This window comes from Passer montanus, unplaced genomic scaffold, assembly GCF_014805655.1.
Source record: "Passer montanus isolate IOZ18808 unplaced genomic scaffold, ASM1480565v1 scaffold40, whole genome shotgun sequence".
NCBI lineage: Eukaryota > Metazoa > Chordata > Aves > Passeriformes > Passeridae > Passer > Passer montanus.
The window spans coordinates 1,188,369-1,211,113 of NW_024368819.1; the positions used below are offsets into that span (position 1 = coordinate 1,188,369).

General features: G+C 40.5%; 1 protein-coding gene across 12 annotated transcripts in view; it reads left to right on the forward strand.

Moving 5' to 3' along the window:
- EHBP1 (EH domain binding protein 1) overlaps positions 1-22,745 on the forward strand; it is a 206,896-nt gene that overhangs the window by 157,585 nt on the left and 26,566 nt on the right. For 4 of the 12 annotated variants that reach the window (XM_039718885.1, XM_039718887.1, XM_039718892.1 and 1 more), the window contains 5 exons: positions 3,870-3,986; positions 6,799-6,926; positions 9,568-9,709; positions 9,860-9,966; positions 12,635-12,758. In XM_039718885.1, the coding sequence (XP_039574819.1) occupies positions 3,870-3,986; positions 6,799-6,926; positions 9,568-9,709; positions 9,860-9,966; positions 12,635-12,758 (618 nt within the window). The remainder of the gene's footprint in view (positions 1-3,869; positions 3,987-6,798; positions 6,927-9,567; positions 9,710-9,859; positions 9,967-12,634; positions 12,759-22,745) is intronic. The other 8 variants (XM_039718896.1, XM_039718897.1, XM_039718886.1 and 5 more) reach the window with 4 other exon arrangements.

Here is a 22,745-nt window from a genome sequence, read left to right on the forward strand (position 1 = left end):
TTTTCTAAATATCTGCCCTGGTTCTAGACCAAATGCTTTAAGTTTTTCACACTAGCAATTTGTTCTTTTCATCAAAGATATCTGTTATCTCTTCGTCATGTTGTTCCTTTTATCATTTATAATTGCAAAATCTTGTTGTAACATGCTGCCTAAACACATTTCCCTTTTAATACACTGAAAGAACATTGAACCGGAAAAAAAACCCTAGAGTAATTTAAATCAAGGAATCTAGATTTTTAAAGATACTTGTAAAATTCTGAAATTACTTCAAATTACTGCTTTTAATTGATTTTTTAAAAATAAAGTGTGATTGTCCTGATAATCATATTCAGTCAAAGTCTGCCAACTTTAAATTAAATACTAGGTCAGGTCATTATCTGATACTAGAAACTGGTGTCTTCCACGTTGCCATCTCTTTTGTTTCTTAAAATGGTGGTGTCAAACGCAGTGCCTCTGATCTCATCTTGCTATATTAAATTAAAGAAAATCAAATAATTTAATATAAGCATTCCCTTAGTATGCAGGGGTCTTAAACCTTGTCGTCTTGTTTAGATTGTTTTGACACATCTAGCATGAGGTGGGGTGACTAGTAGCTGTGAGCTGACCTTGTGAGCTGACTCTGGGTGATTCCAAAAGTCATTGCCTGCTTCTAAGCCCAAGGTGGATTTGGTTTCCCTCTGCCATGAGAGTCTCTCTTTCTTCCCTTCTACCTCTTCCAAATGTCCACAGTAGCCCAGTCATGCTTTCAGTGTGCCCCTGTGAATTCCAGGATGTATCTGGGAGTACCATGGCCTGAGTGCCACTGAATTTCTCCAGCACCATCATGAAGGATTTATAACAGTGTGCAAAGTCCAGCTCCTCATCAGAAACAGTAGAGCTGCTTTGAAGGAAAGTGAAGGAAATTCAAAACCATCAAAATTGCTGCTGTTGTTGCTTTACCGTTTTCTGTTTTCTCCTCAGTCTGCTTTTTATCCCTTTACTTTTTGTTCTTTTTCCACTTCATGAAGATCATGCTGTGCAGTTCTACTTTCTTTACTTATCTCTGCACTTCCTGAATCATCAGGAGTCCAGATCCCAGGATCACCTGTGTGAGTTTAAGTGGAAACAGAGGGGGTGTCTCAGAGAGTTGGGAATGTTTCTACCCATCCACTTCCACACCTGAAGCACAGTCTGTGGTGTCCCAGATCTGGTCTCAGATCTTGGATTGGCTGCAAGGAGGTGTTCTTCTCCATCACTCTGGCGCAATCTGGGGCAGCTTGGAAGAAAGCTGAGTCTTCTAGAGACCAAGGAGAACACATGGAGGGGAGCCCAGGGATGTCATGGGTGCTCAGCTGAAGCACAGGGGTCCTGCTTCACAGGCTGCTGCTCCATCACACACACAACTGATGTTGGATAAGTGGGACACTGGCATGGGAACCTCTTTGTTCCTGCCTGTGGCAACAAGAGCCTTACCCTATATCAGTAGAGGTCAGTGAAAGATGTTGATTATTTACAGGGCAATTGAGGGAGCAGCTGGTTAAAAAAAAGTAGTAGACATAAAAAATCAACAAGCTCCTAAAATGGGAATTATAGGTGCTGTGAAAATAAAGGGATAGAGTAAAGATGCAGTTGTATGACCTTCATGACAGCAGTGTGGGCCTACAGTGCAAGCTCCAGGTCTGGGAGTGTGTTTCTAAGCCATGAGTGGTCAGTACCAATCCTGGTCCAAACCTCTGGGATTCAAAATTATGGCATCATGGTACTATCTTTAGGATCCTTTTTGTTTATATGATGTTTGAATACACCTGTGTCCTGTATATATAATTTGTATTTTTTGTCCTTAGATATTTTAAAGTTCCTTCAGTTACTGTCTTGTTTCTTCAGATGTACTTAAGCCTACCCCTTTTTATCATTTTTACACACACGCATGTGTACATAGGAAAAAAATGTTAGTGGAATTCTGAACAACTGTAGATACCGTTTGATATGAGATCTAAAAGTGAGTAAATACAATGTATCTACTTACTTTGAAAGTACTCATCTAGCTTTTATGGACTTGAATTTCATTATATATTTGTATTGAAAATGTGAGTCGGGATTTTTTTCTGGGATCTGCTTCACAATTCAGAACTTGCTATTTGATCTTCTTCAGGTTACTTACTCTTTCTGTGCCATAATTTACCTACATCATCATCATAATTGTAATTATAATAATCGCCTACTTCATAAAACATTATGGGGCTCATTTATGTGTTATATTCATAAGCTGCTCTGAGAAACTTGGTAGAAAGATCCTATAAAAATATAATTACAATTGTTATTTTATTTAAAATGTGTGTAGGTTACAAACAATGCTGATGAAAAGTAGTGCAGTAAAGCACTTTTAACTTATTCATCAATGACTTGGATGAAGGGGCAGATGCCTGCTCAGCAAGTTCACTGGTGCCAGGAAGGGGGGAGCAGTGGCTGATACCCCAGAGGGCTCTGAGCCCTTCAGAGGGACCTCGACAGCCTGGAGAGATGGGCAGGGAAAACCTCCTGGAACTCAACAGGGGCAAGTGCAGGGCCCTGCCCCTGGGGAGGAACAACCCCAGGCACCAGCACAGGCTGGGGTGAGCTGCTGGGCAGCAGCTCTGCACAGAAGGAGCTGGAGCTGTCCATGGGCCAGCCGTGCCCTGGGGGACAAGGAGGCCAAGGGGAGCCTGGGCTGCATTGGGAGCTGCACTGCCAGCAGGTCAGGGAGGAGATCCTGCCCCTCTGCTCAGCCCTGGGGAGGCCAGTCTGGAGTGCTGTGCCCACTCCTGGGATCTTCAGGACACGTGGAGCTCCTGGAGAGGGTCCAGCAGAGGGGAACAAAGATGATGAAGGGACTGGAGCACCTCAGCTCTGAGGAGAGGCTGGGGGAGCTGGGCCTGCTCAGCCTGGAGAAGAGACACTGAGAGGAGCCTCACCAATGTCTGCAGAGCCTGCAGGGAGGGGCCAGAGCCTGGACCAGGCTCTGCTCAGCAGGGCTGGGAATGGGACAAGAGGCAGTGGGACAATGGGGCAGGAGCTGAGGCTCAGGAAGCTCCACTTGAGCATGAGGAAGAACTTCCCTGTGCAGTGCCCGAGCACTGGGACAGATTGCCCAGAGAGGTGGTGGAATCTCCCTCTCTGGGGATATTCAAGAACCATCTGGACACCCTCGTGTGCCATGTGCTCTGGGATGGCCCTGCCTGAGCAGGGAGGTTGGAGCAGATGACCCAAGGTAGTCCCTTCCAGCCTGGCCCATCCTGTGGTTTTGGGAAAGCAGCAATGCATGAGTGTGCTCTCACTGCACCTGACAGAGTTGCTTACTGAGATGTTCCAGGTGGTAGCATTCCTCCTAGTACCAGAAGGAGACATTAAAACCTAGGCAAGGTGCAGTGATCACTGCTCTGGGATGTACTGTACAAGGTGAGGAGCAGCTGGCCTCACCAAGCTGGGAAATCAGTACCTGGAGCCTTTCTGAGGAAACGGGAGCTCAAGATCCTTCTGCTGCCCAGACCCATCTGAACCTGCCACATGGCAGCTTTGGCACCCATCCTGCAATGTGGAGAACTGGGAGCCCGGGGGAAACCGTTTTGATTCCAGTTACCCAGAGGTTCAGCGCAGGGAGCAGCCACTGCTGAGGCCACACTCTGCCTTTATTGGAGCAGGAGTTTCCAGCAGAGACCCCCATATGTTTAATGAATTGCCTCAGTTTAAAGACACATGCAGAAGTGGACAAACTGAAGTCTCCTTCCAGACTTATTTAATTATTTGCATTTTTATCATAACTCAGCTTGTTCCCTAAAGCATTCATTTTTTTTTGAGTGAAGTGTTGCATGTACATATGAAAATACTAACCTTAATGCTGTGTGTTCCTACAGATGAGGATGAGGATGATGATAATATTGAGATAGATACTAATGAGGAGGCTCCTGAATGCTCTGTTACTGGAGGTGGAGATGAACTTACTAACCTAGAAAATGACCTTGATTCAATGGGTAATTTAAATAATCGCTATTTTGTGTATTTTGCATGACTAACACTCCATCATCATATAAATACTGATGTGCTGCTTGTCTCTCTGTCAGCTTTATTCCTGTGTGCCTTTTCAGGTCTCTAAACCCTAATGTTTAATATCCTGCATTCATGTTTGTTGAAATTTAAAATTAACTAAATCATTATTTCCAACAATGTCAGATTTAAATGTCTCTTGCTCTTTTGATGGGGAAGGGGGCCCTAGGCCACGTTGGTGAAGCAGAGCCCCCTGAAAGCACCCTGCCAGGGTTGTGCCACGTAGGCAGAGGGATGAGCAATTGTGTGGGTGACTACAGCTGCCACTCTGCACTGCCATCCTGGCCCATCTGCTTAGGGGAGAGGAGCAAATGTGTCTTTTTGTGTTCATATAGACTTGGTGTCTCGCCGGTTCCTTCTGAGGACCGGTTCTTGTGTTCACACCTTGTTGCCCCATTGGGGGGCATGGAGGTATAAATATGAGCAGAAGCAGTCCTATTTACTTAACAGTGCTCAAATAACAGGGGGTTTATAAACATCTGAAATCACAGGAGTGTTATTCCCCCCTTTCAAAAATCTTCAAGCCCAGCCAGAGTTTAAGTGATAAATGTGGTGCTGAATATGTTGGAATCCTGCAGTTAGCTCAGGCCTGGAGTGACTTGGCCAGCACAGGACTGTGTCTTGAAACAGGCAGTACAGGAGAGAGAATATCTTCAGCATTCTCTGGCTTGATCCTGCCCATGCCAGCTAGATCCAAATGTGTAGTCCATAATATGTTAAATCAGAACCATATTTAGTGTTTTTTAATTTGTAAATTAAACAAACAGCGGTGTGTATATAGCACTTTGTAATCTTGTTCGCATGCAAAAGATTTGAGTGATGTCCTTTATTTTTTTCTATTTGAGGATTTTCAGACACATAAGAAAAAATATTTTTTGTGTTTCCAGCACTTGAATTTAGCTTACTTAAATCAGAATCCTGTCAAATAATTTTCCAATAAAAACTGGTTAATTTTAGAAGGAAGAGAAGCTGAATAAGTGAATATTCCGGTCCCATTATCCAGTGACCCATCAGCATTTATTTCTGTGTGCCTTTTTTTCTAAGAGGTACCTTTTCAGGGATACGAACCCACTGCCCAGTTCTCCACCATGTGCAGACATCCTGGAAAAGACCTGGGACATCATTTTGCAGTTCAGTCTGCACGGTAGCCAGAGGTACAGACAAGTAAGAAGGAAGATGGGCAGTAATACAGAAAGCAGGCTAGTGCTGTGGTAGACATCAGACTACATGGATTTTGGTTTATATCTGCCAGTCATACCAAGTATAGGCTGAATCTCCTGGGAACACCTAAAAGTATAACTGTTAAGTGTCATTTCAGATTTGGGATCATTGTGGACCATCTTAATTAGTCCCCTGCTGAATCTTAGCCCCTCTTATCTCTCTCAAGAAGACAAAACTTGGTTTTACTCCTTCTTGGTTTTAAGTACTGCTTCTGTCTGTATTTGTCTGTGTTCCTACGTGTTGTGAGCCTCTTATATCATGGTTATTACATGATGTTTATGGATAAACCCACAAGAACGTGCATGTACTTACATGCGAGCCTCAATTAAGGACACCCTGACTGGGTGTGCCAGAGGAAAGGGAAACTATCCTTTTTCATAATCCAGCCAAGCCCATTGCTGCTGGAGACAGGCAGCATTTGACTGCCCACAAGCCAAAAATGTTTTGGCTAATATGCATTGGAGCACTCCAAACCTTGGAAGGAGCTGTGTGGCTAAACAGTCATGACTCCACTTTCCACACCAGCAGAAGTCACCACCCTGCAGTGAAAAACTCAGGTTGTGCATGTGGGAAAACACAGAACTGCTCTTTCCTCTGCCTGTGGCCCAAGGCCCAGGTGTAAGTGCATCCCCTGTGCAGGTGATGCTCTGCTGGCTCCAGTGCAGGGGTGATTCTTCCCATGGGGCTGCATGTACAGTGTGTGTCTGGGGGCTTCTGTTCCAGTGCTCCTCTGCTTCCCTGCCCAGGGACAGCTCCACAGATTGTGCTGTAGCTTGCTGTTAGCACCTTCCTCCTCCTTACATGTGTGTGTGTGTAGATAACTCCATGTGTAGGTGTGTTACAAATTCAGACAGTCAACATTCACATACAGAATGAGTATTAGTGGGAGGTAAAGTTCTCAACTGCTATTTATTTGGGCTCTGATCCAAGTTGCTAAAATTGATTAAAAAAATTGAGGGCTTCAGCAGACTTTGAGTCTGTCCCTTTGGTGCAGTTCTGAAGCATTTTATGACTCCTAGTTTCAACATATTCTATGAATCATAGTAAATTATTACTAGAAAATAGTCTTCTTGATACTGAAATTTTATGAGTAGCTATGCCGAGAAGCCTCAGGATGAATTAGTAGTTCATAAACTTGAGGGGTTATCAGTATGTAAGTTCTATGATAAATTGTCATCTTTAAATAAATGGCTTTTTAAGTGTGTTTTTATACCAAAGTATAGGTATGTACCCATTGGGAGTAACTTTAAACATTAACTACTTTCTGTGTTTTTCATCTGCTGTCTGCAAGCATGTTTACTTGTTCAGCTGAGTGTCATGTATGTTTTCCAAGAAAAAATCTATGTATGTTGCACAAACCTGCACCAATCCCAATCACAAAACAAATCCCTTCTATTTTTTTAAACTTCAAAATGATAGCAAAGTGAATTAAATCTACCTTTTAAATTGCTACGTTGTCGTAGTGAGTCTGCATTGAAATGCATCTCACTCTGTTGTATGTGGTATTTGCATATTTAGCAGAACAAAACAGTAAGTTGGTGGATTTGAAGCTGAAGAAGCTCCTAGAAGCTCAGCCACAGGTGGCAAATTCACTCTCCAGTGCTGCTCAGAAAACTGTAACAGATAGCTCAGAGCAAGACATTAAGGTAAGTTTTGCTTAATGCTTTTGTTTTTGGTACCTGTGTGTTATGATCAAGGGTTTGTATTTTGTGAGGACGAAAATAATTTCCTACTAAATCTTTCAGAGTCAGAAGCACAGAAAATCTTCATGGCAGTGCAGTTAGGTTTGCAGTGCACTGAGTTTTTTCCTGTTGATTGATCAACACATTTTCTTTTTTTTTTCCCCCTTAATCTTGATACTTGTCATTGGCAGAACACTAACAGCTATACGAAGCTCTCTCCGTTCTGCCTGCTCAGGTTGTTACTGATATCAGAAATGCAGCACGGGCTCCATCCTGCTGCTGGTGCAATCAGCAGCTGGACTACCTGACCTGAATGGGAGTGGGGTTGGACTCTTAAGAGATTTGCTTCCCTCCCAGTCCTGGTCCTCTGTTTTTCCTACATTAAAATTAAACTGTGGTACACTTTAAAGGCTTACATACTCTGGGTGCTCAATGAGTGCTTCTGAGAAAAACAGACATGAGCATGTGGTGTATATGGGCACTTTGCCTATTCTTAATGTTCACCACTTCAGCATAAAGTGCCCACCAATCAATTTTCCATTTCATTTTCTTAATTAGACCCCTTTTGTTCTCGCTATTCTATTTTTAAAAAATAGTCCCTGTATGTCATTAATACCCCTATGGCTCTGGGGCACTTCCAGTTGGGTATAACTTTTCACCCACCTGCAGTCTGTGGGGAGAGCGCTGCTGACTGAAAGGATTTCCTTCCCCAGATACAGAGATGCTTTGAAGTCCCAAAACAATGACTTTCATTGCTTTTCCCTTACACTGTCGGTTCCTATAAATTGGTGATGAAAGTGTGTGGCAGCAGCAGAGGACTTTCGGTCTCTATCTTTGAACAAAAGGAAGCCTGGATCAAGTCTGATTTTTGCGTTCAATTTAGCTTTCTGCAGTGGATTTAATGCAAAATGAAGCTGGCCCAAGAATAATACAATGGATTGAAAAGGCTAACTGAATTAGTGGGCTTAGAGGAATACATTTGTAAAGTGGCAGAAGTCCCCAGTCATAAAAAGGTTTCTTAAAATGGGATTTACTAGCTAATCACACTGATATTTTAGCATGTTGCCAGGCCTAAAAAATTAGCCATGTTTGTTTATTTTGGTAAAGACTCTAGTTTAGACTGTCAGATGGTTATTATACTAATAACAAGAAACCACCTTTTATTTAACCAAAATCTTATAACCACCTGACTAGTGCAGCTGAAAAGTCATCCAAAGGTATAAGCATTACTTGTTTAAGCCTTAATTCTGTGAAATGACACAGAGGCTGCCTCTGAGGGTAATTTGGTGTCATCTAACCTGACAAAAATTGTATTTCTCTATAAAAAGCATTTGTGAAGGAGTTGATTATTTTTCTAAGGTTCTCCCGCAAAAAGGTGCAACTTAACAGTTTATCTCTGCGTGTGTCTTTTCTAAGGAAGAGTTGAAAGGCGGCGTTATAAGGAATATATGGTGTCCATCTGTTCTCGTGGAGCTCTTGGCATTGAGGTGGATTTGTTTTTTAATAAAATGCAGTTTACAGGTTTCTAAATGAGGCATTCTGTGTTTGTGGAAAAGGATAAACTGTTACCTTCCCTTGGGGATTGTGTATCCCCGGCCTCCTTGAGGCGAGAGAATAGGCCGTTGGAGAACTCCCTCATTACCGATTGTCTCAATGCAGAGGAAGGGCAAAGTCTTGGTAGCTTTTGATAACCAGTTTCAGCATTCAGCAGGCTTAGCTATTAGTCATGCATCTTAGCCTTTCCCTATTTACTTTCAAAACACTTAATAAAAATAATAAAAGATTAGGTATAAAATGAAATATTTGTTTGGTACACAGCACCTCGGTATCTGCAGCTTCCACACACCACAGTGGTTCAGTCTTCTGGGATATTTTGTGTTGATAGAATCATTTGAATTTGTTACCAGTATTAACATAGGAAGCCCTGGAAAAGATAATTGTAGTTTCCTTAGCTGTAAAGGGCTTACTTACAAATCTGGCTTTGGAAAGTTATAGCTGATGAAATGCAGTTCAGTGGGGTAGCATTATAATCCTACCTTTTAGACTTCATCCAGCATTAGTGGTTTATCTCAATGGGCATAAAATTAGAAACTAGTTCTTCTTGTCATACAAGTCTATGGGACTACGGAAAACAACAGATTTCTGTACCGGGCAGGGAGAGAGGCTAAAGGCAACACGATTTAAAATGATACAGATCGTGTTCAGGGGCAGAGACGCCGCGACTTGGCAGCAGCACACGCAGGGCTTGGCACAGCAAAGGTGCAAAGGAGCGAGTTTTTGTTTAAAATGGGCATCGCTGGCAAATGCCCGTCACAGTGAAGAGGTCTGCTTGGTAGAGAAGTAGAGAGTTCTGCAGGAGGGTGCCCACAGAGCAAAAAGCCAGTCATTGCCACCACATATTAAACAAACAAACAAAAAAAAAGTTAATCACTGTTCTACTTCTTTCCCCGCAGCTGAGTCTTCCATCCAATATAAACCACGGCCCGAGTTGTGAAATCCACTTTGTAAAATCTGTGTCCTGTCCCCTCACAAAAACGTACCTTTCAAATTAATGTCTTCCCGCTTGTAAACAAAAGAAACTGTTGTGTGTCTGGTTTTTTCCCAGCAGAATGGAACAGAGGAACATCGTGCTGAGCGATCACAAAAAGCAGCAGAACGGTTTAGAAATCCTGTTGTGTTCAGCAAGGACTCGACCGTCAGGAAAACTCAGCTCCAGTCTTTCAGTCAATACGTGGAGAGCAGACCAGGTAGGAGAAAATACAAAACCTGTTTTCCCATCTTATGATTTAATAATATTTAACAATAAATATATGAAAACCCGATAATGTAAGTCCACATTTCAATACATAAATATCAAGCTTTATAATAATTTTACATGTCTTTTCCCTTTTTTCAAGAGATGAAAAGGCAGAGATCAATACAGGAAGATACAAAGAGAGGAAATGAGGAGAAGGCTGCGATAGCTGAGACTCAGAGGAAGCCATCAGAAGATGAAGTGCTTAATGTATATTAATTTTTTGTCTGGTTTCATGATTGCTGATAATTCCAAACTGTATGTGGAAATAGTGCCTTTATTTGTTAAAATGAGATGTTAGGGTTTTTTAGATGTCAATCTCCAGTGCATTCAAAGCAGAGTGAGAGGGGTGCACTGTTGAATTAGTCTGCAGTGTGGTGATAATTGTCAGATAAAAAAAAATGAATTTTTCAGACTTCCACAGCCCCAGCTTCCTTGAGACATTTCCATCAGGGCACTTCCCATAAAGAGATTCCAGTATTGATCTACCGGGAGGATTTTAATTATTACAATAGCAGATACCGCAGAGCTGCAGTTAGAGGGAAGAGTCACATGAGACCTGCTAGAATTTCTCAGCCAACCCATTTTGTTGGCTTGGGTTAATGGGTGTTCAACCTTTCCATTATCCAGATCAGCCGTGAATTACTAGCTGAATGATGTTTGCATTAATATAATATATATGGTAATTTCTTCACTTAATTAACGGGGAGGTTCAGCTCAGTAGGGGTATGGGCTGATCATGTGTAAAATTGATTTGTGAGGGAAATATTTGATAGACCGCAGGGAGAAAGCTGGTTTTGATGGACAGCTGCGGGACAGAAGCAGGAAGAACCAAGTTTTAACCTGAATTTTTTTTGTCTGAAAGCGCAACACAGCCTTTGAGGGTGGTTGTTTGTTGGTCTCCACAGTTTATCTGAACACATTTGTCGTTTTTGCTGAGGCAATCTGGAGCTGAGTAGCAATTTTGTACTGCTGTCATATCTACACCAAAACATCGAACTTTTTACGAGCCGGAGTTATTTTTAGCCCAGCAGTACTTTTGCAGAGCTGAAAAGGTCTGGCACAGTGAGTTCACATTATATATGCAGATGATACACATGAACTCTTGGGATATTACAGCCTGACACAGCATTTCTTTTCATCTTCTAATAGCAATTGTTAACAATTATACATGCTGACATTAGGGAAGTTTTCATACTATTTTCAATTAATTACAGTTGATGAAAGGCAATGTATGGCACATCACTTCAACTCCCCGGACTGAATTTTTTTCTTTCTTCAGGGTCTGCTCTCAGGGAGTTTTGGTTTTGTTGTTGCTGTTTTTCTGGCTATACAACAGGTAGAAAAAGGTTTTCCATTAGGGATACTACTGATGGCTGTTGTGTAGGAAGAGAGGGAGCAGATCAATGTGCTTAAATTTGGATATACCAAATTTCAAAGTTCTGTGCTCGTTGCTGGTCCTGGGAGCTCATCCATGCTGTTTACTTTCACTTTGAACATGTATTTATTTGAAATAATATGCTGATGTGTTTATTATGCCTGCTGCCTGAATATGAAGCTGAATTGATTATTTCAGACACATTTACAGAAAAACAACTGAAAGTGTTCAGTGAAAGTATGAGACCCTTATGCAGCAACAAGTTAGCCTCTAGCAGGGAAATAAGTCTCAAAAAAGAAAAAGCCTGTGTATTTTTCTGTTCACAAGGACGGTGATTTTTGTTTCTTCCTTTACAGGGTGTAGATGAAACATGAAATAATTTTGTCAGGGCTTTTTTTTTTTAACCTATTTAAAACCTTCACCCAGGCTCTGGGTCAGGTGTAGGAGGAAAAAAGTTCATGGAAGGTTACTTGGAAAGAGTAACATGTTTTTCTTAACTTATGCAAAAACTTGCTTCAGGAGTTACATTTTAGCATTGTGTACAGCCACAATACTGTGTGAAAGTTGTTGAGTCACATGAGAATAACTTAAAGGTACTGGATGCCTTTGCTTGGGCTCCTACGAGACAGGCAAATGGCTTTGGAAACACTTGGAGATCTGTGTGGTCATGTGCAGGGCAGTGCTGAGGAGTTACAGGGTACAAGAGGCAGACTTGGCTTGTTAGAGTGTTCCCACAGCTTTCTTGGTAAGGTTCAGTAGGATTTATCAACGTGGCATCCCTGGGCTGCCTCCTGGCTGGGTGTAGTTGGTGCAGAGGCAGGAGAGCTCAGGCTGGTCCCTGTGCACCTGAGTGCCTGCCCAGGGCCTTGTCACCACTTTCCAGGATAAGAGTTGGAGTTAATTAGTGGTGTTTTTACAGATCACCCTGTAGGCAGGCCAGTTCCTTCAGTCAGGGAAACCCAGAGGGGCAGGATGTCCCAGGCTGGGGGCCCTCAGTGCTACGGTTGGCTCAGAGGAGCTAAACAAGCCAGGGATCTTGTTTGGGGTTTGGTTTTAATGTTAAAAGCCCACTTTTTAATTGTCATTGGACACTCTTGTGCTAGTTTTTCTAGCCCTGAAAGTTAATGTTTTAAAACTGAATCAGACCTGAATGAGTAGAAATGGCACATTAAATAGTGTTTTATTTGTATTACCTTTCTTTCATGGCACTTTGTTACAGCAGCTTTTATGCACTTAGAAATAAATTAAAGGAATTTCAAAATAACGGCTAGCTAGTAAAAAACTGGAAAACCAAGTGTTCCCTAAGGAAAAAAAACCCAGGGTATTTTAATAAACAAATAAGGACATTTGGCAAAATTGTAAAGTTTATGAAATGTGTTAGCTTTTTGGTAGTGAGCATGATATTTGGTTGTTTAGGTAAGTGCCTTACTAAGTGTTTGTGGAAAGGAAAAATGCAACTTACAAGTGATGTTTTTTCTTCTTGTTTGTTCTCTTTAACAGAAAGGGTTCAAAGACACCAGTCAGTATGTTGTAGGAGAATTGGCAGCACTAGAGAATGAGCAAAAGCAAATTGACACCCGTGCCGCGCTGGTGGAGAAGCGCCTTCGCTATCTCATGGACACAGGTACGGTGCCCAATTACACTGTAAACAGTTTTGGCAAATTGAGCGTTCACAAACTCTTATAGAGTTTTGGAAGTGTGAATCTTTGAAGCCTGAATGTTCAGCAAAACTGCCTTGAAAATAAAAAGGCTGCGATTTGCAGCCACCTCTCTGGGCCCTGGTGATAAGAGTGCCTTCATGGGAAGTGATAACTTGCCCTGATACCGTGTGAGCCAGCACTATTGAACAGTGTGCTCATCCATGCAGAGTTGGAATACACATCTGTGCCTCATTGATATGCCACTGCTTAAAAAAAAAAAAAAAAAAAGAAAAAAAAAGGAAAAAAGTAAGATCTTCACTGTTCTACTGATTCAGTGGGAAAAAAAAATTTGGCCAGCTAAAGCCATGTACTGCATGAAACAGCACAGTACATGGAGGAAGGCTCCATTTACTAGATCACTGAAATTTAAGAATACTATCTGGTTACTGATGCTCCACAATTATTTTATTTGTTTATTTTCAGGAGGAAAGATTTTAAAAGTCTGTAATACTTGGTGTTGTAGGTGCCATTGAAAGGATTAAAATATATGGGCAATTTTTTTTGTTGAAAGCATAATGGTTGTGAATTCAACGATGAACTTCAGATGAGTATTAAGTGCTGGTGGTCATCAGAGATGGAGAGGTTAAACCATATCAATTGGAAACAAAAGGTGCTTTGGTGTTTCAAAAATAAATAGTGTTGTAGATCCAAAAAATGTTCTTCATGTCCAGGGGGAAAAAAAGTTAGTTGGTCCAGATTACTTTTTGGGTAAATTGTCTTTTTAAGTTATATGGGTATTTGATGTCATAAACTGGAAGCCCATCTTTAACTGAAATTATAGGTTTTAAAGTATATTGAATCCAGTGTTGTGTTTTGTAAAACAGATTAATTGACTTCAGTTAAAGTTCAATACTTTCAAATGAGCCTGCCACTTGTATCCAAATATTAGGGTGTTTTTTTCAACATATTTACTTTCTCACATGATGAGGTTTTTTGATTTTTTAAATTAATTTTACCAAAACATGTAAATCAGAAACTATTTCCATGCTTGTTTAGTATGACTTTTACCTATTATGGTCTTTTGAAGCACTTTTTCAAATGCATTGCATCTTGATCCTTAGTTATTTAGCTAGAAAAAATGTGTGTGTATTGTCCTGCACTTTCTCATGTACTTTTTTGTATTTGTGAAATGTATGTTCTGTAGAAAAGAGCCAGTACAATATTAAACAAGTCTTCTATATACTCCAGATACTACCTAGAGATACATATGGAGTCATCAGCATAGCACCGTCTTGATCTTTAGTTATTTAGCTAGAAAAAAGTGTGAAAGTGTGTGTATTGTCCTGCACTTTCTTGTGTACTTTTGGAATTTTGTATTTGTGGAATGTATGTTCTGCACAAAAGTGCCAGTACAATATTTCACAAGTCTTACATGTACTCCAGATACTACCTAGAGATACATATGGAGTCATCAGCATAGCACCTGGGGATTTTAAAAACTCTAATAAGCATGTTATTATTTTATTTATGTCATTTCATTCATTTTAAAAGAGATTTCTTACTCATTTTAATTTCTTGTATTTTGAAGTATGACAGAAGTTGCTGTATTCTTCCTATCAGACCCGTGGTGCAGTTAATTTTTTTATAAGTGTCCTACATAAAATAGGAGTCCAGCACACAGCTGGAGAGTAAGAGTGTAATTTAGAGGTTTGTAACTAGAATACTGATAAATGGACTGGGGACAAGGGGAGAGGTGGTGCAGCCATAATAAAATATTTACCTTTACTTAAAACATTTTCTGAGCATTCCGGATTTAATTTAAAGCAATTGATTTGACAAGTCAATTATAAGCATCCTATTTATATTCTCAGCTAAAAAAAATGCAGTTTAGAAGAAAATATGTGAAAACCGGAGTTTTTAACCTATAGTTAACTTTATAGCCTTGAAAGCAGGGATTCTCAAACTTCTCTAACTGTGGTTCCCATCTTACCAGAGAGCCTTCAGAGGATCTGCTGTATCTCATCTCATTAGTGGCTCTCTTTGTCAGGATGACACTTGGTTGTCTTCCATACCTCTCAATGCAAAGTAATTCCTCAAGCAGACAAATCAGGAGCTCGTGCCCATGTCTTCATCCCAGCTTTTTCTGTCAGAGTTTGGGCATCTTTGCCTCAGTATCTGACCAAGGGAGGGATCTGGAAACAAAAATGATGAGTCAACACCATATGACCTGCCTGCTTTCCATGGGCCACCAAATGGTCTGTAAAGCCAAGTCTGAAGGAAGAAAGTAACCACAGCATGGTAGCTGGAAAAGCCCTGAAGGGCTGTTGATGATGATCTCGGGGTTTTGCAAATACTCCCTTAGGTGTTAGTACACACCAGAAAGATGAGAAACATGAAATGCTGCCAGCTCTCAGAGTTGTTCTGAAAAGTCTTTTGATGTTTGGGTTTGCTGGAAATGCAGGCTTTAGGAACAAGGAAGACTCTTGGCATGTGTAGCAAAAAGATCCTGGAAACTCACCATGAAGGACAAGAGCCACAAATGAATTGGTTTAATAATTAACACTCTTTTTAAATCACATCTCTTTCTTAATTTTGTAGTGCCTGGGGTTGTAATACTGGAGAACTTCAGGCAAGTAAAGATCTCTGCTGACCTTATTTCTCAGCAGTTGAAGCAGGGTACCATGTTTGTATATTTGTGTCAGGAAGGGCTTACACTGAAAGATCCATTTGCAGTGTCATAGTCCCCATCAGTGTGGGAGAACATTTGGTACTGGGATTTTCAGCGTTGTTTCTATGTATACCAAGAAGACCATGCAAGATAAGTTCAACAACTGAGAGACTGCCATCATGACTCAGTCATCTGCCTTGAAATTAAATTCAAGAAGGTAGAGCATGGTCTATGCAACTCTGTTGTGTCTGCTGGGGACTGGACCATCTTTTCTTTCTCCACTGTGCTTGGCCTGCTTCTTTAGTAAGACTTACTAGGAAGAAAGCACTGTCTCTTCCTTCTCATCCTTCTCCAGCACAGACCTGGGTGTGTTTTTTCCAGTGGGGAGACTCTTTGCCACCTGGCAGCTCTTCATCCTTAGGAGTTCAAGAGTCCTTTTTATTGCTTAGCCAGGAAGGATTTTTTCAAGCAGCAGCTTGAACATTATTCTGTATCATTCATTTCAAATCATACATTGATTTCACAGAGAAAGATTATTGTATCCTCTTCCTGTGTATCAAAACATTTGTTTTAGTGTTCCTCCTGTCTTGGTGGGAATTTCCTTACTATGGGCTAGTGATAAGACCAGAAAGATGTAGTGACTAACCCTTGGACACTGTGGGCTTTGATAAATGTGGAAGAAGTCCTATGGTTTCACCAAAAGAGAAGCAACTGTAAGTGTAAATAATGTATGTTCTTGGTTAGATCCCAGCTCATGGCATTGTTTGACTTTGTTAGATATTTCACGTTTTAGAGAAAGTTTCTAGCACTCAGGATTGCAAATAAAAGGTTGAAAATGCCACCCTGGCTTTGGTAGGGACGCAGTGGCTGTGGGTAGCTGGGAGAAGTGGAACCTGGAAGTTCCCAATTCCCCACTCCCTTTCTGACATGAACAAGGAGAGAGGAACCTTTGACACAACTGCTCTCCAGTCCATTCCCTAGGATGCAGGTTGGGTTGCAGAGTATCCATTTCACCGCTGCCCTTGGAGCTGCTGCCCTCCATAAGGGAAGGGCTTCTAGTGGAGGTGGGGGATGTAGGAAGACAGCCCAGGTCCTTGTCTGCACATGGATTGCCATTTTCCTGCTCTGCTAGGGAGCTTTTTTGGCTGGGGAAGACAAGTTTCTGGCCCTTGGCCAGAAGAGAGCTGATACTTTGAAAGTTCGTCAGCTAGGCACAGAGTTTGGAACTGGCTGAAGCTTTGCATTTCCGGTGCCAGCTGCTCATGATTTGACTAGAAACACTTTCCTAAGATGTGTGAAAAAATAAAAGTTATTAAAATTCTTGGGTTGCTGATTTCCATTTGAATCTGAGTAGTCACACTTTTATTAATATGCAGTAATTTATGTCAGTGGTGGCGTAACCTCAGTCCTCAGTCTTTGCACTTATAATGAAAATGTAACCTCACCTTGTTCCAGCAGTGTGGTTACTGCTCCATTGCAAAGCTGTGAGGGGAATCAGTGCTTCAGTGCCCTGAGCTCCCTGGAATAACCTCATGGCACCTTTGCTGTTGCTGTCAGGATATAGGTAAGAGTTTATAGGAGGGATTTTGCAACATCTGCCCTATGAAGCGCAAACTTGCTGGGTGCAAGTTTTTAGGGAGAAGGCAGACCAGATGTTCAAGTAAGAGGAATGAGTTGAACGATTGAGTCTAAAAATCATGATCTAATATAATTGATTTTTCTTCTTCCTCTGTTATAATGGCTTGAAACTAAATGATGACAGAGGTAGGATTATCTTGCTTTCTTCAGGATTGTATTTATCCATGTTGTGCCTAACCTGCTATGGGTAAAATAGTTTTGTCTCTGCTTCTGGCAGTGCCTTCCCCCACTGCAAATTCTTCCGCCATTGCATTTTAAGGTGTCCGTCATCTTGATATCCAAATGCCAATTAAAATGCAAAATTATCTCACAGCACAGTTAAAATAAAAGTCAAAGAATCCTGGTTTACAAATCTCTAATCTGAAATTTATCTCTTTTTCAGTCACTGTTTCTTCACTAATTGCATAAACAAGTATTTGAAAAAAAATTGTTGCTATCAGATATTTTGTTATCTGGCCACAGGGTATGAAGTGTTTTTAATTGTTTTTCTGATTAACTTCAGGCTCCCAAATTCAAGTAGAAGCATATTTGTGTTTTCAGTGTGAGATCCTGTACCTTACTAATGGATGAGTATGTTTGTGGTACTGTACAAGGATTAATGAAATTTTAAAAAAACCCTCTGCTGCTGCTGATTGACCACTGATGGTAAATGTAATTGAATTAGCAGTGCACTAAAATAAATGTAGACAAAATAAATATAGACAAGAAAATCTGGTGAAAGCTTCTGTAATGTTTTAGATTAATAGGCATACAGAATTCTTCACATTTTTTATTACGTTGTCCCTAGATGAATTCAAAGTAATTGGGGTGGTTAATTTTATTTACACAGAGCCGTTCACAGCGCATTAAATAATAGAGATAATTGAACAAGAATTGTCAAGTGTGTACTGATATCAGACATATTACAGAAGGGAATGTGCATAAAACTTCATTTCTATGCAGCCATTGTTTATGGTAATTAAGTACACAGATTTATCCCTTGGTTGCCTTCCAAGCTTATGGCAACTGCTATTGTTGTGCTCCATTAATATGTAATCAGGAAATAGTTTAATTTTCTAATCTGCAGTTTGAGAATTCACTTTCTAACAACTCTTAATTACTGCATTGCCCTAATGATGCTCATGGTTAGGAAAACTGAACCAATAAACTCCATGGAAGAAGCCAGAGGGGATTATACTTCCAGAGGTGGTGCTTACTTAATAAACTTGTTATGCCTTCACCAGAGGGAGCTCAGTGTCCTTCAAAAGCAACTAATTTTATATTTCAGAGTTGTACATACCCACGGTGCGAAGAGTTAACGCGCGGCATGCGGTGGGGTGGCTGCAAATGTGATTCACAAGAGAGCCAGATAAGCGATGCTATCAGCATTTTGGTGTTTTTCCTACTTTATACTAATTCTGGAGTTTAATTGCACAGGAAATAATGCAGGTGGTTTAATCTATTGTTTTAAACTGTCCTCGTGGGTTTATTTTTGTCGAGTTTGTTTTCGTTCATTAGCCACGTTAGCTTAACGCGGTATCGTGAAATCTTGCACAGACAGATAAGCTCTATATATTGACAGGTATCTCACAGTTACTGTTTTCAGGGTGAATCTTAAACAGTAAAGGGGTTCCCTCTTAACCATTTGCATTCTCCACTGGCCCATCATTCACCTTGATTGCTATTTCCATGCTGCTGCTGTACCTAGTGCAAGTTTAATGCCAGAACTGAAGTTATTTTGGGTCTGTGCTATTGCTCTATGATGACAATCCAGCCACGGGGATCTTGCAGTCTGTCTGTGCTGACCCTGCCCAGAAGCATATGGTCTTCTTAATGAGATCTGAAAAATGAGAGTTAACATCTGCTGAGACTCACCATTGCTGTGGTATAATACACTTTGGTGGTTCCTCTTAGTGTAGCCAGTCCTGAAGGGTGCATGTTGACAAGCTCTGCCTTTTTCATGGCAATTACTGTGGCTTGAGAGTCTTTTACACATTTATTTTATGAGTTTGGGGTGTTGTTTATTTTTCTTCAACTTGCACCTGATTTCAACACTGCATGTACTCAAAATGGGGCAGGATTGCCATCTCCCAGCCACTATTTCACCCCTCCTTTTTCAGTGCATAAGCTTCCTTGTCAGTAGGACTAATTACACAGTGAACCAAACAACAAACATTAGAAAACCTGTAAACACATATGTTGTGTCACTGCAAATTAACTCTTACCAATCAAAAAAGCAGCATACGCTTTGTTGTCACATGTGAAAGGAAAGTCACATGTATTAATTAGTTAGCATTTTACACAGCTTTGAAGATATAAAGGACTGAGGTTTGTAAGAGGGGAACATTTGAATTTCATAGAAAAGGAAAAAGGTTGAGCTGAAAAAGTACAGGCACAAAAAGAGAGTTAAAATACTTGATTTAGTTTCTTGTAACAGAATGAAATTTTCACTTCTCATATTAAATCTCATCCTGGGATGAATTTGTATTCAGTCTTTTTGTTGTAATATTTCATACTGTTCTTTGGCTTTTGGCAGTGTCATGGCACTAAAACTTGGGTCCCAGGAGAAACGTTCTTCCTTTTAAATGTATAAAATAAAATGGACATATGCAAAAGGTTTTAAAGTGACAGCATTTATATATTACATGCAGCAGTGTGTGGATGTATATGCTGTGTTTTGTTTTAATAGCAATCCAGAGCACATATATAATGGTATATTGCAGTCTACAAGTACATATTTAATTAAACCATACAAATTGTCTAGCATCCAATAATAAGAAATAACACTGCTTTCTGCTTGTAAATTTTGGCTGTGTAGATTTTGAGGAATAAAATGCAGTTTCTTTCTATCAGAGTACACATAGGAAAAAAAGAGGAGACAAAAGGTGCTGGCTGACCATCAGGTAGCTGAGAGCCTGGGCTGTTGTGTCAGGACCAGAGCTTCCCTCTATCTCCCTCATCTTTATTGCAGTCAACAGCTGTGGTGAGCCTGTGCCTTACAGCTATATTATCTGGAAGCCAGGTCTAGAATATATTTTTTTCTTGGGCAGCAGCAGTATCTGGCTGGTTCTTTGGACAGCTTCAGGGCTGGCTGACTGACACCATTGTTAAACACGCTCGTGTCTGTGAAACTGGTTTTTGGAACCGTCTCAGGGTCAAGTTGCCAGTAAACTGTCTAAGTTGCTTTGTGCTTCAGGATGCTTTTTTTTTTCCTTTTTTGCTTTCTCTCACCTATTTGAATGATGAAGAATGAACTCTCTGTCAGGTTAACAGAATCAGTCTCTGTGCCTATTGCTTGTGATTATAATGCATAAGGGTAACTCGTTTTGGATATTCCTGTGTCTACTGTATTGCCTCAAAGGATAGGTCATTGACTGATTAGTAACCTCTTTGCATAATTTTCCCTTGTGAACTCATTCAAGAGTGAATTTTCTACCTATGCTGTTGCATTAAAATCTGCATAGAAAGACAAAAAGAACTTCTACCAGAACAAGCTGTTATGCCCAGAGATAAAGCATGCATTCACAGGGCTGAAAATGGAAGCAAATAGATAAACATGTATGTATCATCAGGGTTCCTTTCTGCATTAGGCGAAAACAAAGATGCGGATGAGATTCTCTGTTCCATTCGGTGACTGCGTTGCTGCTCTGCCTTCCCTGGGCCACTCATTCCCAACTGTACTCACAGAAGTGGCTTCTAGTTTTTTAACCTGGGAGATGTGTTTGTCCATTAAGTTTTCCAGCAAGTAGAAGTGCAAAATGTCTAGGTGGTATTCAATATGCTGCAGCAGAGTGCATGCATTCAGAAAAATACATCGTCCTTTATTGGTGGGATGACTCAGAAATACTGCTATAACCCAGGCTGTTAATGTATACAGAAAGGGCCAAATCCTGAGATGGAGGAGGCAGAGGTAGCTCACTTGAAATAAATGAAATTATCTCACTCTTGGAGCAGAAGGAGATTTAATTTTACACTCCCTGTTTTTGTTCATAACCACAGCTTCCGAGCTGGAGCGTGTGGGGACACTTCGAGGCAGAGAGCTTTTGTACTCAATAGTAAAGTATGGGCTGAGACCAGAGCTCCAATGTCAGCTCTTTTGCAATTGCTGTAGATTGCCTACTAATAAATATATTGCACCTGTACAGGCAGCTTTCTTAGGGGATGGGTATCGTGTATGGCTGTACAGAGCACATCTCCAGCAGGTTAGTGGTGAAAAACGTTTGGAAGTAGGATCCCTGCCCCTGATTTCCCTACACCCAAAATGTTTCCCCTTTGAGAATTTAAATATTATTTCTGCTTAGGAGTCAAACTGCTCATCATCACCCTAGTTTGACTAAAGATTTAAGCTGAAGTACGTGAGCAGCATAGAATACATTTCTTGCTCAGAAACACAAACAGCTAGCCAGGCTCTAAGTATATTATCAGGCAAGTTCTTTCAGAAACGTATTGCTAAAGAAGCTTAACATTAATTATTGTAACTTTGGGAAGATTACATCCACACTAGCCTTGTAAGAAGCAGCATACACTTCTTGACCTCCAATGCTAGAGCTTTAAGACACAAGAATGGCATTTTACCAACTTTAATGGGATAACCAGTATTAATCTTTCAGCAGTAAGGGAAGAAAAAGTGTTTAGAGTATAATACCCTTCTGAGTTCTGATAGAGGCTGCCTGTTGTGTGTACTGCAGTCATAATTCATTTGTTTCTCTCTGTTGTTTTGGTTTTGTTTTCTTAATTATTTAAGGAGAAAATCATACTAGATTTTTTTTAACTAACCAATTTACATATTGGCTTCTAGCCCCAGCCGTTCTTTCTGATAGAATGCCAACTTTTTTATGTGGTCTGTTTTTTAAAATTTCTTGCCAGCAATATTTGTGAGAGCTCTGCTGTATGTCTAGTAAAGAAAAGCACGAGAAGTTGCAATTGCCAAGTTGCAGACCTTCCAAAATTAATGGGTTTCCTTCACTTCAATTGAATACACGGTCTGCGAAGTAGAAAGAAAAAGATGTACAGTATGAATGAGAGCTCATATCCCCCCTCGTAGTTGTACTGCTTGGGAAACACTGGAGTCTGCCTCTGCTGAGGTCAGTTGTTTACCTTTCATAAATATGGAGTAAAAGTTAGAGTTTCACAAGGCATTCTTAATTAAAAATTAGGTTGATGCTGATGTGTGCTTTGTAGAATCCATAATGATCAACTCCCAAATAAAGAAACTGCAGCAGGATTTCAAGCACATCTCTATTTACATAGTTCAGCACATGAGATTGTTGGATTATGATTAATTTTAATAGCTACATTAAAAAATACATCTAACATCATTCTTAATTAGAATAATCTCTAAAGCCAGTTAAATGTTTCAGAAGACAAACAGTTTAATTAGCTAACCTACAGAGGCTCCCCTCCCCCAAATGTGCAGTAGTCTTAGACTTGGTGTTAGCCTTTCAAGCAGTCTTAAACAATCGGATGAAAAGGGATTTTAGGAAGATTAGAGGACGGGATGCTTTAGACGTTGTCCGTTAATCATGAGATACGCACCATCTACAAAGTTTCACAAAGAAATGAGAATTTAAATAAAATTTACTTTGGTTATCTAGTTAGCATGAATTACAAGTTATCCAGTGATAAGACTATTTAATAAATGTATTCTTTTAATTGTTGATATGAGCAAAAGTACATGCTGGGGTGT